Source organism: Canis lupus, chromosome 18 (assembly GCF_003254725.2).
Source record: "Canis lupus dingo isolate Sandy chromosome 18, ASM325472v2, whole genome shotgun sequence".
NCBI classification, from domain to species: domain Eukaryota; kingdom Metazoa; phylum Chordata; class Mammalia; order Carnivora; family Canidae; genus Canis; species Canis lupus.
The window spans coordinates 42,866,548-42,892,379 of NC_064260.1; the positions used below are offsets into that span (position 1 = coordinate 42,866,548).

The 25,832-nt window shown below is 41.0% G+C and overlaps 1 protein-coding gene and 1 long non-coding RNA gene across 2 annotated transcripts in view; one reads left to right on the forward strand and one right to left on the reverse strand.

Annotated features, from left to right (window-relative positions):
* AMBRA1 (autophagy and beclin 1 regulator 1) overlaps positions 1-25,832 on the forward strand; it is a 170,132-nt gene that overhangs the window by 62,383 nt on the left and 81,917 nt on the right. The window contains 4 exon segments of the mRNA XM_025452015.3: positions 488-574; positions 4,622-4,798; positions 17,196-17,276; positions 17,700-17,800. Coding sequence (XP_025307800.2) covers positions 488-574; positions 4,622-4,798; positions 17,196-17,276; positions 17,700-17,800 — 446 coding nt within the window.
* On the reverse strand, positions 16,193-23,170 carry LOC125752997 (uncharacterized). Its single transcript, XR_007403774.1, has 2 exons — positions 23,105-23,170; positions 16,193-16,461 (listed from the first exon to the last, which is right to left on the reverse strand). It is a non-coding gene; the product is annotated as an uncharacterized LOC125752997 (long non-coding RNA).

Genomic DNA, 25,832 nt, shown 5'->3' on the forward strand with positions numbered 1-25,832 from the left:
GTCAGTTGTTAAGGAAGGCTGAGGTGTACTCCTCACAAAAAGGGTGTGGGCAGAGCAGAATGAGTAGAAGATAAGGGGATGTGGATTAGGATACCATGGAGAAACCAAACACCAAGATAAATGTTGGCACTACGTGAATATCTGTGGGTATGCCTAATTTTCCCCTCCTGTGTTGATCCCAACCTCCTATTTGTCTGCTAGAGATACTGCAGATAGAAATAAGATCATGTCTCTCAAGCACTTGTTCATTTCTCACAGAAGAGTAGTATTCAGCAAATACAGTGGTCGTGTCCAGTGTGGGAGCTTTGTAGCTCATTTATTTATGTCTCTAGGTACTTAGTTTGTAGGAAGGGTGTGATCCCAGAAAGCAAGTGTTAGCTAGCTGCAAAGGGGGATGTTATTTTATCTCTCCCCCTATTTTTCCTTATGAATGACCTCTGAGTTGGTAATTGACAGGGATTATTGCCATTTTTTTAATCTCTGCTAGGAGGCTGCTGGAGTCTTCCCTCATTTCATTATCCCGTTATGATGGAGCAGGATCCAGAGAGCACCCAATTTACCCAGACCCAGCGAGGTAAGGCCAAAGTGAGAAATGGCACTAGGTGGGGGGGAGGGGCTGCCCTTGGGTTGCCAAGCTGTTGGAAGCCCCTCTGTGCCTCTCTGGTCCTGGTGCTCTTTACTCTTCAGTTACAGTTTTGAGACAGGTGATTCAGGTGATTGGGAAATGTTGCAGGTAAGTGAACAGAACCTCTGGTGGCAGAGGGTTGTGACTGAGCTCCTGTCTCTTGGGGCTCATTTCTATAAGTGGGGCACTTAGAGGAGGGACCTGAGGAAGCCACTGACAGAGTCACAGGATATTCCTTTTTGCTGATCAGGAGGCTGTTGCCATTCAGATGGACAACCAAAAGGGAAACAAGTTTTTATTAGTAGGGAAATTACTTACAAATTAAAACTATCCAACTAACAAGAAATTCTACTCACTCTCATTTGAGAGAGAATTTAGACTGTTAAAAGGCAGAAGTCAAGTTCATTCAGATGTTCAATTTTTTTATGCAACCTAAAGGAAGAGATGACTGACAAAAGGGTAACTAAAACAAGTCAATCTTTTATTAAAGTGTTTACCTCACACCGATTAGAAGATATTTGAAGAGTTCTCAGAGAGATTAAAAAAAAACACTTAGATGAGTTCAAGGCCGGCCCACCATTACCTCATACTGGTGACTGAGGACCAGCGTTGGGTGTTGAGTTGATGTATGTCATTTATTATAGTGAGTCTTTGGTGTTGTCACAGCCAGACTTGCTGATTCTGTCAATGACCTAAATAGGGGATAACCTTCACATTATTTAAGCAATACCAGAGCATATTGTGAGGCTTTACCAAAAGAAAGAGCAATTTGTAATGGTGAGGTAGGCAAGTTAACAGATTGGGTTAGATAGAGCTAAATGAGCTTTGCTTTAGGTTAAGAATTTCAAGTCTGGAAAGACCCATAGACAAAGTTGATTCTAGGGATATTGAGTGATTTTGTTGTTGGCCACAGTTATGTCATGATGTTGAACATTCTTTCTGAGAGACTAATGGAAAGATTCCTTAAGAGGGTACTCTTACTTCCTTTTCCATGCCCTACAAATGGTAAATCCAAGGATCAGGGGAATGGGGAAGCAGCTGAGATGATGATGACCGAACCAAGGAAGTTTATGTTAGTCCCTGATCACATTGAAAGTAGTAAGCCCTAAATAACAGAGGGAGATTTTATGCATCAATCAGATTACTCTGAAACACTGAGATAGGAAATTTTTTGCTTAATATTAAAGAGTTTCTTTTAGGACAGCAATAGGAATCTCATCCCCAGAATTTTTAACCTGACAGAGTTTAACAGTGATTCTTTAAGACCATTATTTGTCCTCCTTTCATGTAATAAATCTTTTATTTACTCCTACTCAGATTTCTTTATCATAGAAAGTGTCATACTTTGTGGTGTTGCTATTTTTATATTTCCCCTCTGAACACAGAATACGTTTTCTTTGGAGGAGAACATATTCTTCCTTGAAGAAAACTTGTGGATTTATTTAAACATTTAAAATTTTTACTTGGGACACCTTAGAGTTTGGTGATTATCCAGCTCTTTAGTAGGAGACTGGTTGCTACCTCATTACTGGCTGTTTAATTTCTTTTTCCTCTTAGATTTCACCCTGTACGATACTTATTAGGTCAGAGTCTTTGTGGGACCTTTCAGCATTCAGAACCTTAGCTTCCCTGTGGATACCTAAAAAGATGAGGCCGGGATGTACTTATGTTTAATAATTGTGCAGGAATCCTTTTTTCATTACCATTGATGCATAGTTTTGTAGCTTAGGGAATTCCTATCCTATGGTGAAATTAAACAGTTGGGATTACCTAGTGCTGAAATTGTGCCCTTACATAAAAGGGCAGTCTTTATTATTGTCTGCATCAACATTCTTCCTACTTCTCTCACCAATAATATAATTTTCCCATTAGTTAGCGTGGGCTATCAACTGAGGAATGAGTGTACTTATGGTCACTTTTCAGAATCAGTTCCAAAAAAAGAATCTTCATTCTGCTCTTGAAATGTTTTTTATATTCTTTTCTAGTCTGATTGACTTGAGAATTTAACCATCAATGGTTGACTTCTAAAAGATTTCTGTGTATTTAGTGATTTAGGAATAACTCAAAACTGCTGACTTTTGTCTCTTGAAAATTTAGGATTCTTGATTCATCCTTGCAAAATGCATGGCAACAGGGAGCCAAATGGATAATGGAAGCTCCACACATTGAGACTTTTAAGAAATAGCCCTGTACTCCGATCATCTTGGCCAAGGCATTTGTTTATCCCATGCCCGCCTGCTGTATAATTTGGATTCAGGAATGCCAGACACAGTATATTATTCTATAACAAGGACTTTTGAATTCCAAAGATTGTCATTTGACCTGCTTAGGAATTCCATTTGATGATTGGCCAGAAGGATACCACCTCTGATGACTGGCATTTCAGAGGTAGTCTTAGTTCGTATAGTAAATGACTGCAGAATCTCTTTGGCCTGAGTCAGTAGATTTACTGAGGATTTTCCCAGAAACTATCCAGGGGTAATGAAAGGTCAGGCAGCAAGATTTTGTAAATGCTTTTCCAATCACTGGATATAACTACTATTTCCATTCTCAATCAGTTTTTCCAGATTTCCATTAAAAAATGTATATTTATATGCTTTTTCCCTTTTGTATTCAGACGTTATATAGAAGTTAGGATTCTCAGGAATCCTCAACAGGATTATTGTGTTTCCTTTTAGTTTTTTGTTCTAATTGCAGAAATATATATGTTTATATATGTATTAGCATATGCATACCATTCTTCAGTTTTTCTCCCACTTAAATTTTTGTTTGAGAGTTTTTCTTGTGTGTTTATAGGGATGACTTACTCTTTTTAATAGCAACATAGTGTTTCTTTGTACATATATAGTTTATTTAATCTGTTGCTGGGCATTTGGGACATTTCCCAGTTTTTCACTAATGCTAACAACATATACAGATATATATATATATATCTTTGTATCCTTGTGTTTTTCTGTATGATAAAATTCCTAGTGGAATTGTTGAGTTAAAGTGTGTGCCTCAGGCAAGTTTTAAGTCTGGAAATTTCTTAGGAATTCACTTAATATGATCATGTAAAACGTTTTTCTATTATTCTTCTCTTTCTTATTATGTAGCAGTGTTGTGAAAGATGGAGGAAAAACTTGAGAAAGAAGGGGATGTGGTGAATTGTATGAGACACTAGATGTTTTCATGGAGTATGAAGACACTAAGCCCCAGCTGGAAGAATAGAGGTCTAGACTAATTATCCACTGAGAGTAGCCATGGTAAGGGAGAAGAAAGAAGAATAATTGTTGTCTTGTACATTGCTTAGTGCCCATGTAGCCTCTGATGCTCTATTGTAAGAAATAGAAAATCTTTTTTTCCCTTTTAGGTTTTGTTTTCCTGCATATATTTTACTCTTTCTCGATGCTGAATATTTTCTGTTACAAATACCTATGAATAATCCATAGAGCTGAGAGGTTCCAAGAGCTCATTTTAGGGAGTGAGGACAAATCTGGAGCTGTGTGGATTTGTTGGAGAAGGAGGATATCCTGGTGAAGATGGTACCTTCTTTAGTCATGTCTGGTTTGCCCTCTCCTGGCCTCTGTTCTCTATAAAATGAAAGAAAGGTTGGCCTATAGATGATTGCTGTGGTCCCTTTTTATTATATTTTGAGTATGAATGATTGAAGAAGAGTGTGAATCTGTGTGAAGGGTACCCTGAGAAGCTATGGAGGGTCCCTTAAGAAACAAAAAAGGGAGGTCCAGTGTTATCCCCTTGGGAGGGGGCAGCTGTTGAGCAGATGATGACTGATGAAACAGCCTCTTTGCCTTCTCTCCGAACAGAAACACTGGTGGTAGTCTGATAAACGTATTGTGCAGTACAGACCTCCTGGTGAGTTAAACGCCCTTTATTTTTCATGTCTCCGGAGTTCGCCTCAGCAGGGAGATGCCATGGGAGAGCTGGATTTACTGTCTTCCAAAGTATTCCCCACATTAGTGCTAGTTTGTGTTTGTCCATCTCTGTCTCTCTCAGATTATCTCCTGCTGCATACTACGCCCAGAGGATGATCCAGTATCTCTCACGGAGAGACAGTATTCGCCAGCGCTCCATGCGCTATCAGCAGAACCGTCTCCGTTCTTCCACCTCCTCTTCCTCAGACAACCAGGGCCCATCAGTAGAGGGAACCGACTTGGAGTTTGAGGACTTTGAGTAAGTACCTCCTCAGCTTGCTTTCTTCCCTGTCCTTCCGAGCTGTGTGTGCCTCCAAGTTGACCACTGTCCAAGCAGCAGTGGTTGACATTTTTGCTCCAACCCCCTAAGTTACTATTTATGAGTAATAGGATGGGTTGAGGGAAAGGGGGTTAAGATGCACAGCCCTACCCCATCCCCCTACCCCCACCCCCACCCCCTTCTGGCAGTTGTGCTGCTGATTCACCAGAGCCTGTGGGGAGACAGCCCGTTGGCCCCAGGCCAGGCTGGAGAAGATGACTGCTGCTCCATAGGCAGCACTTTTATTTCCCCTTTGCGTGAACAGTGGCTGTGGAAGTGCTTCTTGTGATCTTTCTTCATAACATCAGGGAGACAGGACTGTTGGTATTTTTTCTCTGAAGCAGAGTAGGTAGCAAGATTAGACATCATAAGAATACTCCGATTTCCCTGAAGACAGTTCCTCTTAGTACCCTTGAATCACATGAATTCTTTGAGGTCCTACACCATTGCCTAAACTTTCTCCTTCTCCCCATCTCTCCAATAAAGATCCTTTGAGAATTGCCTGTCAAGTTAATGTGGTGGCTTAAGAGGTAATTCCTTGCTCTTCTGGTGTTGTTGAGTGGTTTGATTAAAGGGCAGGGGTGAGCTAAAGGAGCAGGGTCAGCCCCACGCATAGGGTCAAACACCTCCGTCTTACTGCTGTGTTTGAACTCTCTGACCTGTTGCTCCTGACCTTTCTAGCAGTTCATTGTGTTTCTTTCCATTCTGAAAGCTTTCCTGGCTTGCATCAAATTGGACATTTGGCTCTTGTTTTGATTCCTATATTTTGATATTCTCAAACATGCAAAACGAATGAGAGAGGGAGAGAGAGAGAGGGAGGGAGGAAGGGAAGGAGGTGGTTAAATATTATTTTTTCCTCCTTTTGTATTAGAATAGGACAGCTTGTCAGTCATTTTCCTTTTTTCCCCCTGCTCCATCTAGACATAGCCTGGTCAGGTCTGAGATGTTAAGAGTTCTTGCCTCCTGTCTACCTTCCTCTTCCGTGAGCTGAATGGATAGTTCCCCAAGAGCCACCTTGCAAAAGAGCTTTAAGATGCTTTGGAGAAATCTCTCTGCCAAAGATGGCTAAGAAGGTGGAAACAAGCTTTATACCAATTTGCCTTCCTGATACGATTCTTAAACACACTAGCAATTGTGTATTTGGAAGCAGAAGGCAGACTGAACGGACAGTTCATTTGTGTGGGGAGGATGTAAATGTGAAAGAAATGCAGGGATTCCCTGAAGCAGCTGTGGTGGCCTGGGAAGCAGGGGTGCCGGTCCTCTCTCATTGGCTGCCCTCTGGCTCCCAGCACATGTCATTCTCCCTTCAGTCCATTCTAGGGGATGGTGGATGCCTATAATGGCCATGAGGGCAGAGTCACCACTCTCTTAGCTGGACAGACACCAGTAGTGAAATATATTCCCCTGTGGGTTACGATGATTTTTCCAGCACCGGGGTCTATTCAGAGAAGCAGTTTCAAGTACATGGGGGACTTAGTACCACTGAAAAGCCTGGGACTTAGTACCGCTGAAAAGCCTCAGTAATCCAAGGGAGATCTGGGAGTCAGTGCAAATTGCATAGCCTCCCTCCATGCGGGTTTGGAAGGCTGTGTTATCTCTTTGCAGTGGTGAAACGTGGGGCTGATGCCTTTGAGCTGTATCTTGCCTCGTGACTTGTCCTTCACAATGGAGTTCTGGGTTAGTTTAAAATGTTCTGTTCTCATCTTACCTTCTCTTTCTTCTGCTACCACCTCCTCCCTCTCCCCTTCCTTCCCCCTCGATTTTCCTGTGTCAGACTGCCTCCTCTTTGTGCTCCCCACAGCCCACCTGTGCTCTCACCTCCCTCATGGCTTCAGCACGACCTGAATTTGCATTGCCTTCTTCACCTTTCCTGTGCTGACTTACCATTGTTACTCCCTGGGGGTCTTCTGTTGTTCCCTGGTTAGGAATGAGGCTGATTTCTCTCATGCCTCTCCAAAAGTCTCTCACAGGGTGTTTGCCCTTCTTTTTGGGCTGATGCAGATTGTAATCTTTTTTTAATAGCTATGGATTAGTCACTTCAGTGTTAGTAGTCGGGGTCTCCTAGTGAAGGAAGTTGCTCGCTGGTTGGTGCTGAGTTACTATCTGTCTGTTCGTTTTTTTCCTGTCTCTTTCCCTGCCCTCCTCCCTGCTGTTGTAAACTGAGCATTGTTTCTGGTTGCTCCTTTTAATTTCTAGGTTCTCTGAGGAGGGAGTGAGTGAGAAATGAGGGAATGTACCAGCCCATTTTAATTTCTCTGCCCCAGTCCTTTTCCTTAGCTTTGATAACTAGAAGGAAAGTCAGAAGCTTGTATAGTCATAATTTACAGTTCTTTCAAGTACAGAGAAGCAGGTAAGTTAGATAGGGCCTGAACTCTCCTAACATTTAGCGTGCCATTAAGAGAGACTGTTCTACTGGTATCCTCACCTTCACAGTGCACCGTGCTCCTCCTGCCTTTGCCATCCCACTTTGACATCTTCAGCTCTTCCCATTTACTAAACTAGGGGTCATTTTGCCATTCTCTACCTTATCGCAACCAGGTGTGCAGAGCCCCCAGATCCCATCTTTTTTTGGTTCTTTCCCATCATCCATCTGAATGAAAAATATCAGCTATAATAATATTTTTCATGTGTATACTAATTTATAACATATAAAACATTTGTAGTATGTATAAATATATTAATATACTTTATATATATATTTTAAAATCTTGTTCAGTCCTTACAATAACCCAATGAGATATTTACTCCATTGTAGTATTTTTTTAATGAGGATACAGAGACAACTAAGATTGGACATGTCTGAGATTTGAGAACAGGAACAAACATACTTAGTGTCTCACTTTTTTGTCCTGTAGATTTAAAACCTTAAAATTGGGGGTGCCTGGATGGCTCAGTTGGTTAAGCATCTGACTCTTCAAAAAAAGAAAAAAAAGATTTTATTTAATTATTTGAGAGAGAAAGAAAGAGAATGAGATAGTGAGATAGAGCATGAGTGGGGAGGAGGGGGAGAAGCAGCCTCCCCACAAGCAGAGAGCCTGATGCAGGACTCAATCCCAGGATACTGAGATGACCTGAGCTGAAGCCAGATGCTTAACTGACTGAACCACCCAGGCACCTCAGCATCTGACTCTTGATTTTGGCTCAGGTCATGATCTCAGGAGATGGAGCCCTGCCTCAGGCTCTGTGCTCAGCTGGGAGTCTACTTGAGATTCTCCTCCCTCAACCCCCCCCCATACCTCCCCCACAGCATGCTCTCTCTCTCTCTCTCTCAAATAAATAGATCTTTAAAAATAAGTAAACAGGGCAGCCCCAGTGGCTCAGTGATTTAGTGCCACCTTCAGCCCAGGGCCTGATCCTGGAGACCCAGGATCGAGTCCCTTGTGGGGCTCCTTGTATGGAGCCTGCTTCTCCCTCTGCCTATGTCTCTGCCGCGCTCTCTCTCTCGCATGCGCGCTCTCTCTCTCTATTAATAAATAAATAAAATCTTAAAAAAATAAAAATAAGTAAATAAAAACCCTATAAATGATGTAGAACCACATTTGAGCTCTTGCTCCCTGAATTTGCTGTGGAAGAACACTCTAGATTTATCTATATGGAGGATAGCTTTGAATGTTGGTCAGCATCAGGTTAAATTTTCTAGGATTTAATATTCTATTCTAGAATAGGCTAGGATTCTTTTGTGGTCTGGATTAATGACCATCTACCCAGGCAGGCATCTTCTTCTGCCATTCATCTCTGTCTGCAGCCAGGATTGAGACTGCAGGGTCCCTGTGTTTATCAAAATGCACAAGCAGGACATCCAGAAACCTGCTGTCAGAAGGTCTGTCCTGAAGCCTTCAGCATCTGTCTTTGCATAAAGATATTCACAAGCAGACTAAAGGTGTGGCTGCCCCTGACATTGCTGTCTGCCTGCTTTTGAGCCCAGACCACCTGCTACAATGTAGAAAGCAAATAAGCATAAGGAAAATTGCCATTTTAATTTTCACCATCACTTTGGAAAGAGGGTGGCTTTTATGAAGCACTGTGGTGAAGTGCCCTGTCCTACTAATTGTTAAGGCCTGCATAAGAAGTGGCATATGTCTATTGTTTCTGTTATCCTCAGCTCCTTCCTCACGTTATCTCTTATTCTAAACGTAATTAGAATCCCAGAATCATCCCCAGCTTATTCTTGCCCTTCTTGTGTCTTTTTGTAACTGCTTTACCTTCTAAGGCAAAGAATACCCTGAGCCAATGACAGAACTAGAAGCTTCAGATTGGATCAGTCACAAATATCGACACCATACATACCAGCTGCAGGGGAATTATATTCACTTCTTAAAATTGTTGCCAGGACAGAAGAGAGCAAGTCTTCATTTACCGTTGTGACACTGGGCTTCCTTTGGAAGAACATCACAGTGAGGATTCTAGTCCTTCAGCCTTACGATGAAGTCACTTTAGGTCTATTACATTTGTTCTCTTCATTCTTCTAATTTATCGGGTTGTATTTGAATTTTTACCCAGAAATGTGTATTGTGACCAAATAAGCAAAAATGTTTCGCGGTATGACAATCATTTCTAGGTGCCAGAAATGGATTCTAGTTCCTTAGTTTGGCATGAATTGTTCTGGCAGTACCACATACACATATACAGCCTAATGCAGAAAGAGCTTCTCCTTTTATGGTCCCTGTCCCCAGACATCTTCTGGCAAGGAAGTTGTTAAAGGTCTTTTTGATATGTGATGTAGCTGAGAGTTCTGAAGGCTGTCACTCAACTCTGCCATCTGATTGGGTTGGCATAAGAGAAGTTGCTTGCCTTTAGTTCAGAATTTAATATTCTTTGCCTGTCCTTTTGCTATAACTGAAATTTAATTGAGCTATGGCAAAGAAAATACATTAAAAACCAAATAATATTAATATTATCATCTGTGTAAAGGTGAAATCCTAGCAACTTTGTGAGATTCATATACTTTAAGTTCTCGTGGCTAGAAATTCCAATAGAGTGAAGCTACGTGTCCTTGGTAGTACCTGGTCCTGCCCTCTTTTCTGTGCCCAGAATTTCCAGGACTCCTGTGGGAGTTGGTGACTACTAATAACAGATACGTAACTGTAGCCAAGAAAGGGAAGGGTAAATCTTTAGAGAGTGTTCTGTCTACTTCATTTTGAAGAGGAGTTGCCTTTGTTCCTTCCTTTAACTTACAAACCATAGACTCTTTGATACTAGAAATACAAGAGAAATTCTAAGGAAACACACTTTAAAGTTTTTCTCTTTATAGATTGGAACTTGCTAGAACAGTCAGGAATCAGGCATAGAGGAATAGAAGTAGTTCCTACAGTGGGACGAGATGAGAAACTGTTCTCTTTCTTTTTACCAGAGAGTTTTAAATAATTTCACTTACTTGATTTTCATAGTGGTTGATTGTTTTTTTTTACAAGTTGGGTTTATAAAAGAGAAAGTTATATGTCTTAAAATAGGACTGTCACTTCTAGATATTCTTGGGAGAAAGGCAAATAAATGTACAGTCATAGAAACATGAAATATTTCAGAATTCCCTTGTTGATAAGTTTGTCTAGATTCTAAAGTCCAAGTTATGTGGCAAGAGATGAGCCCCAAGAGTTAGGGTAACACCACATCTTTGGAGAGTCTTGTGTATCTTACAAAGGAGGTGAACTTTATCCTTTAGGTAAAAGGAAGTCATTGAAGAGTTTTAGGCAATGAAATAACATGAGCAGATTTTTACATAGTAACTTATTAGACAGACTATAATAAGGTAACACTAAAATACAGAGCAGCATTCTATGAAGGGAAGAGGGTATTTGGGGAGATGTGAGGAGGCTCCCAGCGTTTCAGCTGGGTGGACAGACTATGTAGGACTTTGATGAATTGATGTGGAGGATGAGGGTAGGGAAGGAGATTCTAGGAGATTCAAAGGGACTAGCTAAGCAAAAGCCCAGAGACAGAAGATTTACAGGGTTTATTCAAAGGACCCTGAATAAATCTGTGGCTAGAGTTATAGAGTATTTGTAATACGAAAAAGAAGATGGAAAAGGCCTGAACTGAGGGCCTGGAATGCTTGACCAAGAAGTTTGGACTTTATTTTTATCTGGGGGCAGCCATTACTGAAGACCTGTTTGAGGCGGCTACTTCTGACAGCATTGGCTAGGGTGACCTAAAGTGGCAACTGTACAGCCTGGTTTAGGAAAACCAGTTAGGAAACAGTGGATGAAATACAGGAGAGAACAATTGAGGACTGGACCTTACATGTTGGGTGTGTATGAGGCCTGGTGTTTTCTAAGAATGGGGCCTGAACATTTGTGGACGTTCCTGAGAAATTAGCTGCAATAGCTCAGCTGTCTGACTTCCTGCTTCCCAAACAAAATATTGCCCGAGTCCTTTTTGATTCCTACTTGAGCCAGTTTTGAACTAAGTAGGTAAAAGAGTAAGTGACTCCTAGAGCAGCTGTGGGAGCAGGTGGGAACTGGGATCACTTGTCAGTGACCACTGTCCCTATAGCTTGACAACTCTTGACTAGAGGATGGCCCTGGGTTCTGGTTTTGGCTGAGTCAAAATTTGTCCTTTGATTTTGGGCAAGTCCCTTATCCACCCTAGGCCTCAGCGTCTGATCTGTAAAATCAGAGGGGATAATCTCTGCAGTTTAACCCTGAAGCACTCAGATCTTTGTGGGAGCTGACTACCTTAGATGAACTTCCCTCCTGTTCAGCAGAGGCAGAATAATGAAAAGTCTCAGAAAAGGGGAGAGCCTTCCTGAGGATTAGGAACAGGATATCTGGCACCAGAAGAGCCCCAACCTATTTCTAAATATATGCCTACCTGAATTCTAGTTCTTACCTGAAGGTTTTGAGCCTATTGCTTGGTAACTTCTGAATTAGCATTCTTTCTGGGCCAGTAAAATACATATGAATATTTATTATGGGGAATACTAGAAGAGAAAGAAAACGGAATATATGTGGATCGTCCTTGGGTATAGTATGGGAAAACACAGAATGAAAGAATTAAGCGGCTCAGGAGGTAGGGGGAGTAAGACATAACCACTTAGAGATTTTTTTTTTTAACATAAAATGTCCAATAGGAATATGGAGTATATGCAGATGAAATTAGGCTAGAAATTAGACTAAAAGTGGAGAGGAATTTGTAAACAGTAATTATCTGTTATATTACTGCTCCTTTAGGGAAAGTTAAGGCTCCACGGTTCCAAAAGTTTGTGCTCCTATGTATCCCCTGTGAATGACACCTGAGGGCCCTCTCCCTTCCTCCCAGAAATCTAAGCCCTTACACGTGTGCATGATCCTTGACAGTAAAGACAGGGGCCTCGGTTTCTTACTATGAGTACTAGGGTTAAGGAAAGGACTTGTGCCATCCAGGGAGAGGAATACCAGCTAGGCCTTCTATTGTCTGGAGATTGAGTAAAAACAGAAGAGCAAAGGGAAACACTTATTTTTTTAATAGTCTAATTTTCAGCAGAGTCAACTGTGTATTGTCAAGAGGACAATGGCCTTTTGAGCTTTTTGCTGCAAGAGCTTCATTTATAAAGACCTGAGGCAGAGCTGTTTGTCATGAGGAGTAATGACAACCTGACTGTCTGGTCAGGACTTCAGACAGCAGTCTCTAGGTGTGTTTTTCATTCCTTTAAATTACGGCCTCTCTTTGAGGCAATTAATCCCAGGCATTTAGCAAGAGTTGCTGCTGTGTGTCTCTCCCTTGTTCCAGAGATGCATTTTCTTGTATTTAACATTTGTTTTGGGTGCCTTATTGTTTGAAGGGTGTTTTTTTCCATATAAAATCTAGTATAAGAAAATCTTATTTTTCCTCCCTCTCCTTCCCAAATACCCCTCTGAGAGTTAATCAGAGATGCACAGAATTCAACAACTGGAAAAGCCATTAATAACTCCACCAGCTTCTGTCCTGCTGGCTTAAAGGCAGCTTCTAGCTGATGAAATTGATGAGGATTTCTCTGGTGTTTCCCTGAAAAGCATTCTGGGGACAAAGAGTCCTCCTGTGAGGGAGGAGCAGTACCAGTATATTTGCATATTCTGTTCTTTACTGGCTTGGTTGGTTGGTTTGTTTTTTTCCAGGTCCCCTTGGGAGAGGGCATAAGGCTGTGTTACATTTAGGCCCCTGTGCGTGCGTGCGTGCATGCGTGCATGCGTGCATAGCTCCCTCCACCAACCCTAAGGTAAATGGTCTGCCTAGGGCTGCCTTTACCCTCTCTTCATCTGGCAGACAGCCTCTGGTCACTCAGATTTCAGTCTTTGCCTCACTCACTTTGGCTTAGGCAGCCTCGAGTCACATTGATCTTATATCTGCACCAAAGTGAGTGACAGAGTCTGTATGGCTTTGTAAATATGGCATTGTTTTAAGTATTTTTAAGTCCTTTGCCCTTTTCTTGGAACTCTTAGCAGTTTCCCTCTCCCCTTCTTCCGTTTCCTATCACTACTGCAGATATTCTGTGACCTGAATTTGGTTTCCATGGCCCAACTCCTTACTTCTGAATCCTCCCTTCTTTCAAGACCACAGAATCTAGGGTCATGAGTTGCTCTTTTTGCCTCTAGTCTACTTAGAGACACGCTTTAGTTAGGGATTTTTGTGGTCAGTACTAATGCACAGAGCCTTTATCCATCTTCTTGCTCACTTGTCCTCAGTCAAACGTTCTGGCCTTTGCCACCTTTCCCATTCCTGTTTACAGGGTTTTTCCTGGAACAGCATTTGAGCTCTTTTCTCCTAGCTGTTCTTTGTTGTCTCTCCTAGGCAGCATCTCACTGTGTGTTCACCGCATTCCACAGTTTTCTAATTGTTTTGAGGCCCGTGCTCTTATTCTTCTCTTTCTATGCTAGAGTTCTCAATGCTTTTAATTTGAAGTCTTTTCTACATTTTATTGAGATGCCATTTAGTTCCTACTTCTCCATCTTTAGTCAAGATGTTAAGGTGAGGACCAGCAGGTGCATGTCTATTCACTTAGTGTATATGTCTTTCATGGTGCTGAATGTGACCATCAGTCTGAGACTTTGTGTTTGAGCCAGCTGATCTCATTTGTATTTTCCTGTATATCCCCCATTAATCTCTAAGTACTGTAAAGCCGTTATCTCTGCCCATGTTTTTTGTCCTACCTCCCTTTTTCAAATGGAAGGAGAAACTGAATCAGAAAGGAGTTGGTTAGGGGAGCCTGGGTGGCTTCGTCAATTAAGTGTACAACTCTTGATTTCAGCTCAGATCATGATCTCAGGGTCGTGAGATCAAGCCCTGAGTTGGGCTCTGTGCTAAAGATTCTCTCTCTCTCTCTCTGTCTCTCTCTCCTTCTCTCCCTCCCCCACCGCACCCCTGCTTGTGCACTCTCTTTAAAGAAAGAAAGAAAGAAAGAAAGAAAGAAAGAAAGAAAGAAAGAAAGAAAGGAAGGAGTTGATTGTCAGTTTTAATAATAATGAAAAGAGGGGGGATCCCTGGGTGGCTCAGCGGTTTGGTGCCTGCCTTGGACCCGGGGCGTGATCCTAGGATCCCAGGATCGAGTCCCATGTTGGGCTCTCTGCATGGGGCCTGCTTCTCTCTCTGCCTGTGTCTCTGCCTCTCTCTCTCTCTCTCTCTCTCTCTCTCTCAGTCTGTGTCTCTCATGAATAAATAAATAAAATATTTTTTAAAATAATAATAATGAAAAGAGGCTTGTGAATTATGTCGAAGGAGCCCAGATTTTCCCCCAGCCCTAATGTCTTTGTTCGTTTTTCTAAATTGTCTCCTTATGTCATTTCACCAAGCTCTGTGCCCTCTTTGAGCACTGGCAACTGCTGATCAGTTTGATCTAGTGCACTGGCTTCTCCTTCCCTGCTCTTCAGCCCTGCTGACACCAGATGGAGTACTGTTTATTGTCCAGGAGAAAAGGGGTCTTTGGACCTTGGAGAAACCAGTTGTCAGCTCCACAGTGTGACTGATTCTGGGAAGGCCAGCTCTTGCTCTCAGAACTATGGAATAGTACTTGCATTTATCCCATGGTGCTCCTTTCTCTGGCTTAGTTTTTAACCTTTTTGAGGCTTAGGGCCCTTTTTAATTTCAAAATGTTTTCTAACTTTCTCATGATAGTTAACTGTTCTTTTAGTGCCCGTTGATAAGTAAAATATGCTGATATGGAAAGCTGTCATCAATTCATTTGTACTTTTTTTTAAAGATCTATTTATTTGAGAGAGAGAGAGAACATGAGTGAGCCTGAGGAGGGCCAGAGGGAGAGGAGGGAGAGAATCTCAGGCAGACTCCCCACTCAGCTGGAAGCGTGACTTGGGGCTTGATCTCACAACCCTGAGATCACGACCTGAGCCGAAATCAAGAGTCGGATGCTCAATCAGTTGAGCTACCCAGGTGCCCCTCATTTGTACTTTTTTTTTTTAAGATTTTATTTATTCATTTATGATAGACATAGAAAGAGGGGCGGGGGCGGCAGAGACACAGGCGGAAGGAGAAGCAGGCTCCATGCCGGGAGCCCGACATGGGACTCGATCCTGGGGCTCCAGGATCATGCCCCGGGCCAAAGGCAAGCGCTAAACTGCTGAGCCACCCAGGGATCCCCTCATTTGTACTTTTAAGTGAATTGGTACTTTGATCAAAATTTGAAGCTTCATATATTAAAATATATATATGAAAATAATAATATGCTTAATTTGAGAACTATCTTAATATTTTTCTTTTCCTGTGTGCCTGTGGCTACTGAGATCTTAAAATGATTTGTGGGCTCCTGAGAGCTGCAGTCCACTGTTAAATCCACAGTTAAATCCACAATTTAACTGTTCTTTTTAATAACCTTTTTACTTTCCATGTAGTGTCTGTTTGTCTCCCTCCCCCAGCCCCTTGCCTCTCCCTTCATCTGTAGAGTTTCAAGTCAAAGGGATATGATATATTAAGGAAAACAATAGTATACCTTCTCTTTTGGGAAAATAAAGAGCAGTACTGACTTTTAATGGATCAGCTTCCAATATCCCTGATATTGATTCCTTTGTTAATGCACAGCATCCAATCCCACCAAGATATAAAAACCTTCCTAGGCTTTCATTTCTGGCTTGTAAAGCTCCCAGTGGTCCATTTGAAAGCTAAAGTATTGTCTTAACTTTGATTTGAGGGCCAGTTCGAAGATGATCTCATTAAGTTGAAGATAATCCAAAGGGAGAATTTAGGAAAAAAATATCAAATCAAGCTTTTAGAGGTTTATTTATTTCATGGAGTTGGTTAAGCAGCTAATTAACTGCACTGTCCAGCCAATGCCCTTTGGCTTATTGTTCCTTTGATGCATTAGAAACTAAGCCATGTGAAGTCCTTGTTTTCTTGTAGGAGGCAGTGAAGTATAGTGGAAAGGGCTTCAGAATCAAATAGATGCTCTTTGAATACTGCCTCAGCCACTTACCAGTTGTGTGACCTTGGGCATTTGCCTTTCTGGTCCTTAATTTCCATATCTGTGTACTTTTTTTTTTTTTTAAGATTTTTAATTTATTTATTCATGACACAGAGAGAGAGAGACAGGCAGAGGGAGAAGCAGGCTCCGTGCAGGGAGTGGGACTCCATCCCCGGTCTCCAGGATCACACCCCAGCGGCGCTAAACCGCTGGGCCACTGGGGGCTGCCCTTTAATTTCCATATCTAAAAGCGAATGGGATAGTTAGAAGGATTAAGTAGAATAACATGTTAATAACCTTTATATTAGAACTTAGTAGATATTTAATAAGTGGTGGTTATTACTATTGCTCTAACAGACCATAAAGAAAACACCTAGACTTTTTTCTTTTTACTCAAATGCTTGGGATTGCATTTTCTGATACTCTTCATCATTGCCAATTTTACAGGCTCTAAAAAAATGGACTGCCTAGTCTTTCTCTTGTGTTGTTTTTCTTTCACTTTTCATGAGTGATTTTTTTTTCCACACCAAAGACCTAAACATATTCATTTAGAGATAAGCATTTGCTGAATGAAATGGATGGGGGGAATTTTTCTTCCTTCAAGCTAGCCCAAAGCTAAAGTTTCTCTGTATCTTTCAATCTAGAAAAAGAAGTTTATATATTTCCATTCCAGGTCCCTTGGAAGATCTAAACTTGGCTTTAGTTTCAGGTGATACAGGGTTCAAAGATCACATTAACTCATGAAAATGTTCCTCCTTTTTACCAAACTGTCAGAAAATGCTTATAAATCTTTTAGTTGAGGTACCCTAGAAATGTAGTATATTAATGCGCCATCCAAGTTAGTAAGCAACCGGATGATTAATTTCTCTGGGATCTTCACCTGAGTGTAGGAATTTTGTTTGGGAAATATTTGCCTTTTGGGCCGGTGGCTGGTTCTGCTTTAGTGACTCTTTTATATGTAGTCTTTGTTTTCTCCAGGGACAATGGTGACAGATCTAGGCACCGAGCTCCACGCAATGCCCGGATGTCTGCGCCTTCGCTTGGACGCTTCGTTCCAAGGTAAGAACTGAGTAGTCAGCCTTTATGAAGGAGACTTTATGAGAGCGGGATTTCACTTTTAAACCTCTTTCTGGACTTTGGATTTCATATCTGGAGTTATTTCCTAGTGAGCCTATAATCCAGCCCTGCCGTCTAAAGACTTGACAGGAGATGATTGGCCACAACAAAAAGATATAAAAGTGGCCTTGGGAGTATCCTATTCCAGGTTAGAAGCCCTGCAAAACTGCAGAAGAAAAAAATCAGGAAGGAGATATAGTTTGCAGAAGGACAAATCCCAGGCATTTTTACTCTGTGCTGAGCTTTTGTGGATTCCTAGGTTTAGTGGATCCCTTAGACTTGATTGTTGGGGGTAGGTGGATAGTATATCTCCTTTGTTTTATGATGGTCTTTTATAGGCTTTTAACATGTGATTCCTTCTTGTAGGCGTTTCTTGCTGCCTGAGTACTTGCCTTATGCGGGGATTTTTCACGAACGTGGACAGCCTGGCTTGGCTACTCACTCCTCTGTTAACAGGGTCCTGGCAGGTAAGGAAGTATTTCTTTGGATTTTGAAAATTTGAAGGGGCATGGAGCCAGGTAAAGCTTTCCCCTTCTTTACCTATGTTGATGTGATGGCATCTTGGCATCTGGCTGAAAACTGTTTGAGGTCTTGTACTCAGTTCCTTACTTAAAAGCAGGAAACTAGAATGGAGCAAAGCTGTTTATCTTGCCCATTCCCACTTTCTTCAAACATCTTTCTTTTTTTAAAAAAATTGTTTAAACTGTTTGTTTCTTAATCTAGCAATTCGTTTCTGGCTATGCTTTTAATTGAATGATAAAGGTGTCTTGTTCATGTTTTGGTTGGTGAGATACTCATAAACCAGATCCTGTGATTTAATTAGGAGCTTAATGCACACCTCTTCAACCCTTCACTCATCTGCCAGCAGATGGAGTTTCCAGGCACTGTGGAATCTTCCAGGGAAGGAGGAGGAGAAGAGACCCATAGAGCTGGCTCAGAAATCTCAGAGACAAAAAATGGGCTGGACAAGCCCATCTGAGACAGTTTTATGGTGGCTGAATCGCTCAGTGACCAGTGTTTTTGGGCTAAGATACATAATGTTAGCAGGCTCTCAGACATAGTATGTGCTGCTGCTTCTGGGCAGTGTCTAGAGGAGGAAACAAAGCAGAATCCTGTTTTTTCCTGACAGAGTATTTCCCCATCACACTCTTTACTTCACTTTCCCCTCACTTCCACTGTGAACCTCTAAATTTATGTATGTGAAGGCATGAGAGGTATAAAAAACCACATTTAGGTGTGTAAAGCGTCTATTAAAAATTTCATAAAGACATTATGTTTTGGAAAATCTGGGCCATGTGGTGGTTAAAGGTAGGAAGGGATCTGTGTGAGGCAGTAATACTGTCAGCCTGGGAGAATGTGATTTCTTTTTTCTTTTTTTAAAAAGATTTTATTTATTTATTTATTTATTTATTTATGCATGAGAGAGACAGAGAGAGAGAGAGGCAGAGACACAGGCAGAGGGAGAAGCAGGCTCCATGCAGGGAGCCCAATATGGGACTCGATCCCAGAACTCCAGGATCATGTTCTGGGCCAAAGGCAGGCGCTAAACCACTGAGCCACCCAGGGATCCCCTAGAATGTGATTTCTAAACAAGCTACTGTGACAGCTGGAGGCCACAGGATCTGGCCTCCCCTAGGTAGGACTATCCTTGACCCAATATCAAGGCTTAGAAGTCCCAGAAACCTCAGTGGGATTCTCTGCTAGCCACCAGGACTCTTTGTAGGTCCAGCCTTGGTGAGGAAGCAGACTACATCTGGTCCCCTGACAACCTTGTCTAAGGATGTCTGGCCCTAGGGGGTTAACAGACCCCATGTCTCTGTGTGTCTCCATGCTTCATGTTTCTGTGTGGCTTGGCTGATGGCATGTGGAAGCTCCTCACTGACAGATAATCGCTTGCTGCCAGGCAATACTACAGAGCCCTACTCCACCCTTTGTTCTAGACATCTGCCTCCATCACCCCACACAGCACCTCCTGTTCCTCTACTGCTGGAAAATCTGTGTTTCCTTGGCATTTAGCTTTGCTTGGGAATGGCTGTATATTTATTTCTCCTTAGATTTAAGAACTATACCACCATTTCCTGTTTCCTCCTTGATGAGGAGAGATCTGACCCCCAAGAGGCCCCCTTTCACTTAGGGATACTTTTGAATACAGAGGTTATGGTCCAGCAGGTAGTTGTTAACAGATATGAAATCTACTGAGAAAAGTTCTCTAACAAAGAATGTGCAGTATCTCAAGGGGGAGGAAATCTAGACTCTCAAGAACCTCACTCTTGAGTTAGATTAGCAGATGGTTTCCATTCACAATTAAACTAGTTTCTTCTGTTTTCTTAAGATATGTGTTACAGAGAACCTATTGGTCTTTTCTTAAAGGCCCTCATCATTTGTAGATTCAGGTTTCCTCTACTGTCCAAAAGTAGAGTGTTCCTAGAAAAGCTTTTGCAAGCCAAAATGGTGCAAAGGGAAGAAGCAGTTACCGTTAATTTATATGGAAAAAATTTTTAGTGTACCCAAACCCCCCCCAAAAAAAGACCTCTCTTAGGCTTCTCTGATACCTTAGGACACATCTTGCTAATGGATGCACGAAATAAATTGAGATAAAGCACAGATGTGCTGACAGATACAGTTCAAAGCTATGACAGCTTGATGCTCAGGGTGCATGCTGCCTCTGTAACAGCTCACTGTAAAGCAAATGCTAAATGCTATTTTCACTTATTGCCTTTTTTCGTGAAAGTGAAAATCCTCTTTGGATTTCCTTCAGTTAGCAAGAACAAAGTACTAATGCAGGTCTTTTGTAAAACTGAAGTGGTGTAAAGCAGACTTTCAGGAAGTGGGGGGGACTTGTGTTTGGGTGTCCCTCCAGTTTCTGTCGACAGCCGTATTATTTGTCTCTTGAGAAAATTCCAAGAATAATAACAACAACCAAAAAAGAAAAAGCCTAACATTTATTGGGCACTTGCTGTATATTAGGGAGTATTTTAAATACTTTTCCACTTATATTTAATTTCTTTCTTGCAGTTATACTGAGATAGGTGCTATTAGCTAATTAACAGTAGAGGAAACTAAAGCCCAGAAGGCTGACTTGCCCAGAGTGGTACAGCTAGAAGTTGAGAAGCCAGAACTGAACTAGGCAGTGGGACTCCAAAGCTTCCTAGTCTACCTCCCTACAGTTATTTTAAAGGATAAAGCATCAAAATGGCATGCTTCTTCTAGGACCTTAATCTAAGGAAGAGGGAAAAGAGCTCCCAGGAAACTTGTTTGATTTTCAGGGTTTTTCTTACTTAATTCCTCTGTTTTGAGTGGTTTCTAGACATAGCCTTTTATGACCCAGTGCTGTATGCTGAAGAAAATCATTATGTAGTAGCCCTTTCTCTGAGCCTTCTAGCCTTCATTGACGCAGATTTTTGCTTTTTATTAAACTTACTGCAATCGTGTAATAGAGCTCCTGTAATAACGGCTTTTGGAGTGAAGGACAAATTGGCCTGTTAGCAGTAAGCACCCAGTTTTCCTGGAAAGGCAATTTCACTTGTATGATTGGAATGAGGTTGTGATGGTCTCAAAACAATTATATTCAACAGGTATTTGTTCTGTAGCTATGTACCAGGTGCTGTTCTAGGCTACCAAAATGAATAAGAGGCATGATTCCTATCCTCTATAGCTTAGCTCAAAGTTTACATGGTTGACCATACCTCAATCTTGCTGTTTGGTTCTTAGCTTCAAACATAAAGCCAAACCCTTTGAAAGGTGAATGCCTTTTTGCAGGTATGAAGCATACACACACCTGCAGTTATAGGAAGCATGACCAGTACTATGGTGGCAAATGAGTCTCCAGTGAACCATAGCCAAAGCCATTTAGAGTCATCAACAAAAATGATCCATTCTGCCCACTTCCTCCCACATGAGCCTTAGAATGATAATAGAAAGCAGAAGCTACTACAAGGAAGTGTTTTGATTATTAATTCTCATCTCTCTTTCTTTATCTGGTGCCTTCCCCACAATTCTTTAGGTTCCTGATGGCCTCTAGTCACCCATCAATGCACATCATGCCCCTTCTTTAGCAACACAAATTCTAAACCTATACTTAAAGATGTATAAGTAAATTTAAAGCTATTGCAACTCTACCAGGTGTATTTTTGGGGAAACACAGAAGTCTGGGGAGCTCCCTCTGCTGACTTTTTGGTAGACAGGTCTGGCTCTGTGCAGTAACAGCCACTGATAATAAAGGACATAAAGTTAATGACTGCCTACTATGAGCCACATGCTGTCCTAAGTGCTTTCCCATATATTACCTCCTATAATCATTATAGCAACCTTGTGGAATAGATGGTGCGTTTCTGTTCTACGGGGAAGAAAACTGACATTCAGAGAAGTCAGGTCACTTGCCCAATATAACACAGTGAGAGGCAGACCTAGAACTTTAAACCAGGTCTGTCTGCCTGACTCATAATCTTCTGTGCCATGTTTTGCCTGAGTTCAAGTAGGGGGTATCTGCCAAAAGGTTCATAAGCTTAAAATATTTTTCTGCATGTTTGAGGCCTCATACAAGTAAAATGAGAAGTCCTGGCATTTGACATCTTCCTAGTAATTACTGGAAGAACAAAAAACTTCTGAGGGAAGGAGACCTGGGTAAGATAGAGACCTGTAAAATAGAGTATTAGATGTCCTGCCTAATCCTTTTGACTTTCATCCTAATGAGCATCTGTTCCCAACAGATGTGGGCCTGATGTACTTAATTTAGTGTTTTGATTAAAATCAATGGGGAGTGTTAGGATTTTCTTCCTCCTTGACACAGGTCACTGGGGCCTGGTCAAGTGTCCTGAGCTATAGATGGCTTTGTGCCCAGTCATCCTAATTTTTCTCTTATGATTTCTTTGACCCACTAGACATTTAGGAGGATGTTCTTAAATTTTCATGTATTTGTGAAAAATTTTTTATTTATTTTTATTTTTTATTTATTTATGATAGAGACAGAGAGAGAGACAGGCAGAGACATAGGCAGAGGGAGAAGCAGGCTCCATGCACCGGGAGCCCGACGTGGGATTCGATCCCGGGTCTCCAGGATCGCGCCCTGGGCCAAAGGCAGGCGCTAAACCGCTGCACCACCCAGGGTTCCCCATGTATTTGTGAATTTCCCAAATTTCCTTCTGTTGATTTCTTATTTAATATCACTGTGGTGTGTGATTTAAATATCTTAAATTTATGGAAACTTGTTTTATGGCTTAGCACATGGTCTGTCCTAGTAAATATTACCTGTGTGCTTGAGAAGACTGTATATTCTGTTGTTGCATGGAGTGTGGTATTGGGGAGATCTGCTTGGTTAATACACTTGTTCAAGTTTTGTATATCCTTGCTGATTTTTGGTCTAGTTGTCCCATCCTTTGGTAAGAGCAAGGTATTGAAACTTCCAGTTATTATTGATTAATTGTGTATTTCTCCTTTTAGTTTTGTTAGGTTTTGCCTTATATATTTTGAGACCTTGTTATTAGCTACATATATTTTTATAATTGTTATGCTTTCCTGATTAATTCTTTTATCATTATAAAATGTTCTTCTCTCTAGCAATATTGTCTTTAAATCTATTTTTTCTTATATTAATATAGCTACTCCAGCTCTTTAATGGTTGTTGATTGTGTGATATATATTTTTCCATCTTTTTAAACTTCAAACTATTTATTTCTTTGAATCTGACCCCCATGTAGTTGAAAATCTATGTATAACTTTTGACGACCCAAAAACATAGCTACTAATACCCTACTGTTGACCAGAAGTCTTACCAATAACATAGTCGATGAGCACATTATTTTGCATATTGTGTTATACGCTGTATTCTTAATAAGCCTGAGAAAAGAAAATGGTATTTAGAAAATCGTAAGAGAAAATACATTTATACTACTGTATTGTATTTATTAAAAAAAAAAATCCACATCTAAGTTGACCTGTTCAGTTCATATCTGTGTTGCTGATTTTTGTTTTTATCCACTCTGACAATCTCTGATTGGATTATTTATTCACCTCTAATGTTGTTGTTATAGTTGGATTTTTGTGTGCCATTTTGCTATTTCTGTTCTGTATTTCTAATGTCTTTTTTGTTCCTGTTTCTCCTTTGCTGACTTCTTTTATAGTAAGTGGATATTTTCTAATGTACCATTTTAATATCTTTATTGATTTTTAAAGTCTGAGCTACCTCAGACTTATACAAACCTAATTTTGGTAAGATACAGAAACTTTGCTGCATTGTGACTTTATTCCCTTCTCTTTCCTCTGTGCTATTATTGTCATGTATATTACATCTATATATATTATAAACCCAACGATGCAGTGTTAGAATAATTGTTTTATATAATCTCATGTCCTAAGCATCCTTCTGTTTATTGCTTGTTGTGGATAAGACAGAGCTACCTCTTTTGTAAGACTTGACTTTTCTTTTCCTTGTCAACTTTATATTTGGTTGTCTTTTGTATCTCTTAGATGTTCCCCATTTCCCTGGTACCTTAGAGAATTACTTTTAGGAGGCCTGCCTGGTCTAGCTTGGCCATGTAAATGGGCATCTGGGGCCCTAGGCTTGCTGACTTTTAGGAATTAGCCTGATTTTTCAACTTGATATCGTAGCTCTGTGATACAACAAATTACCTAATATACTAGACCTTTGCTTGAATTGGCAAATCTGGGAGAGATGAACAGTAGCGAGTACAGTTGAGGGCCATCATGGTATACTTAAATGAGTATGAACATAAATGAATAATAGTTCTGGTGTTGGACCCTTTATCTCCATGGCTAGACCCTTTATCTCCATCGCTGGACCCTTGATCTCCGTGGCTGGACCCTTTATCTCTGTGTCTGGTACCTAGTAGCCAGGCAAATAAAGTGAGTGACACATTCCAACTCAACATCAATTAAGATGGCTGTTTATAAACCTCAGATAAATGGACAATTAGTAGTAGCAGTACTAGCTAGTGTTTCTTTAATAATTAACCCAATTACCTTTCATTCTGCTCCAGTGATGAAAGTGAAGGCGATAAGGGGCTGGCTTGGTTGCCTGGGAAACAGAAGTAAATTCAACACTCCTTCCAGAGAACCCAGCCTTCCCAAATGCCTTACAGCACCCAGAACTTTTACTTACTTGGTGTCTACCAGTCACTGGAGCATTGGAGTCCTCTCTACCCTACTCTTTTACTGCATCTCCTTACACTACTAGTGAGAAGTGTTCTTTTTTTTTTTTTTTTGTTTTTTTTTTTTTTTTTTTTTTTTTTTTTTTTGAGAAGTGTTCTTATTGAGAACTGGGGTCTTAGTTTCTAAGCTGAATTGCCTGTGCTCTTTAAAGCTTTCCTAGAGGAAAATACTAGGCTTTGTCAATAAACTTTTCTGTCCCTTTTATATTATGTGATTAAGTTCTTCTGTGCCTCCATCTCTCCCCCAGGAAATTTCCTCTTGATCTTTCCCCACTGATGCTTCCCCACCTGTGCCCTTTCTGTACTGTCATTTTGAAGTGTATGTAGCACTTTTTTAAATGCTTAGCATTTTCCAGAGCACTTTGGGTCTTATGAAAGAATTAAGTGGTTCTGCCCCTAGGGAGTTGACAGTCTAGCCAGGGAGTGGCCTGATTTTCTATTTTGTTTTGGCCCTGCTACTAAAAGTTTAATAATTCCCCTGGGACTTTAACTGACAATCCTGATAGAGTGTAGCTAAGGAGAATGTAGCTCAAACACGATGTGGACTAAGGATTTGTGTCTTTTGGTACAGTTTGAAGAAATTCTGTCTTTTTTTTTTTTGCTTTTTTTTTTTTTTTTTTTTTTTTTGAATGGGTCTGTGAGGATGAGTAAGTGGGAGTTTGGGAAGGATAGCTGCCATTTATAGTATATAGTCTGCTTGGGAGGCAGTATAGCAAAATGTTTGAGTTTGGGCTCCAGGACTATCTAGGTTCACATATTCATTCTGCTACTTCCTAACAGTGTGATCTTAGTTATTTTACCTTTTGGGAGCCTCAATTTCTTCATCTGTAAAATGGGCATAAGAATAGGTTCTAGTGGGGATCCCTGTGTGGCTCAGCGGTTTAGTGCCTGCCTTTGGCCCAGGGCATGACCCTGGGGTATGGGGATTGAGTCTGGTGTCAGGCTCCCTGCATGGAGCCTGCTTCTCCCTCTGCCGGTGTCTCTGCCTCTCTTTTTGTTTCTCTCATGGTTAAAAAAAAAAAAAAGGTCCTAGCTTATAGGATTGTTTTAAGGATTAAATGAGTTAAGTGAGTGAAATTAAATGAATGAAACACTTAGAATAGTATTTTTAACACAAGTATTCAGTAGATATTGCTATAATCATTATTATGATTTTCATTATAAATTTTGGAGACCAGTATGAGTTAGAGCTATGACAATCTCCTCACTGATTATAACCTTACTGATCTCTCACTGCTCTTCTGTGTTCTTCCCAAATGGTGCTCTTCCTGCGTCCCAAGCAGGACTTTTTCCCTTTTTGCTGTGGTCAGTGAATTGAAAATACTGTGGACCT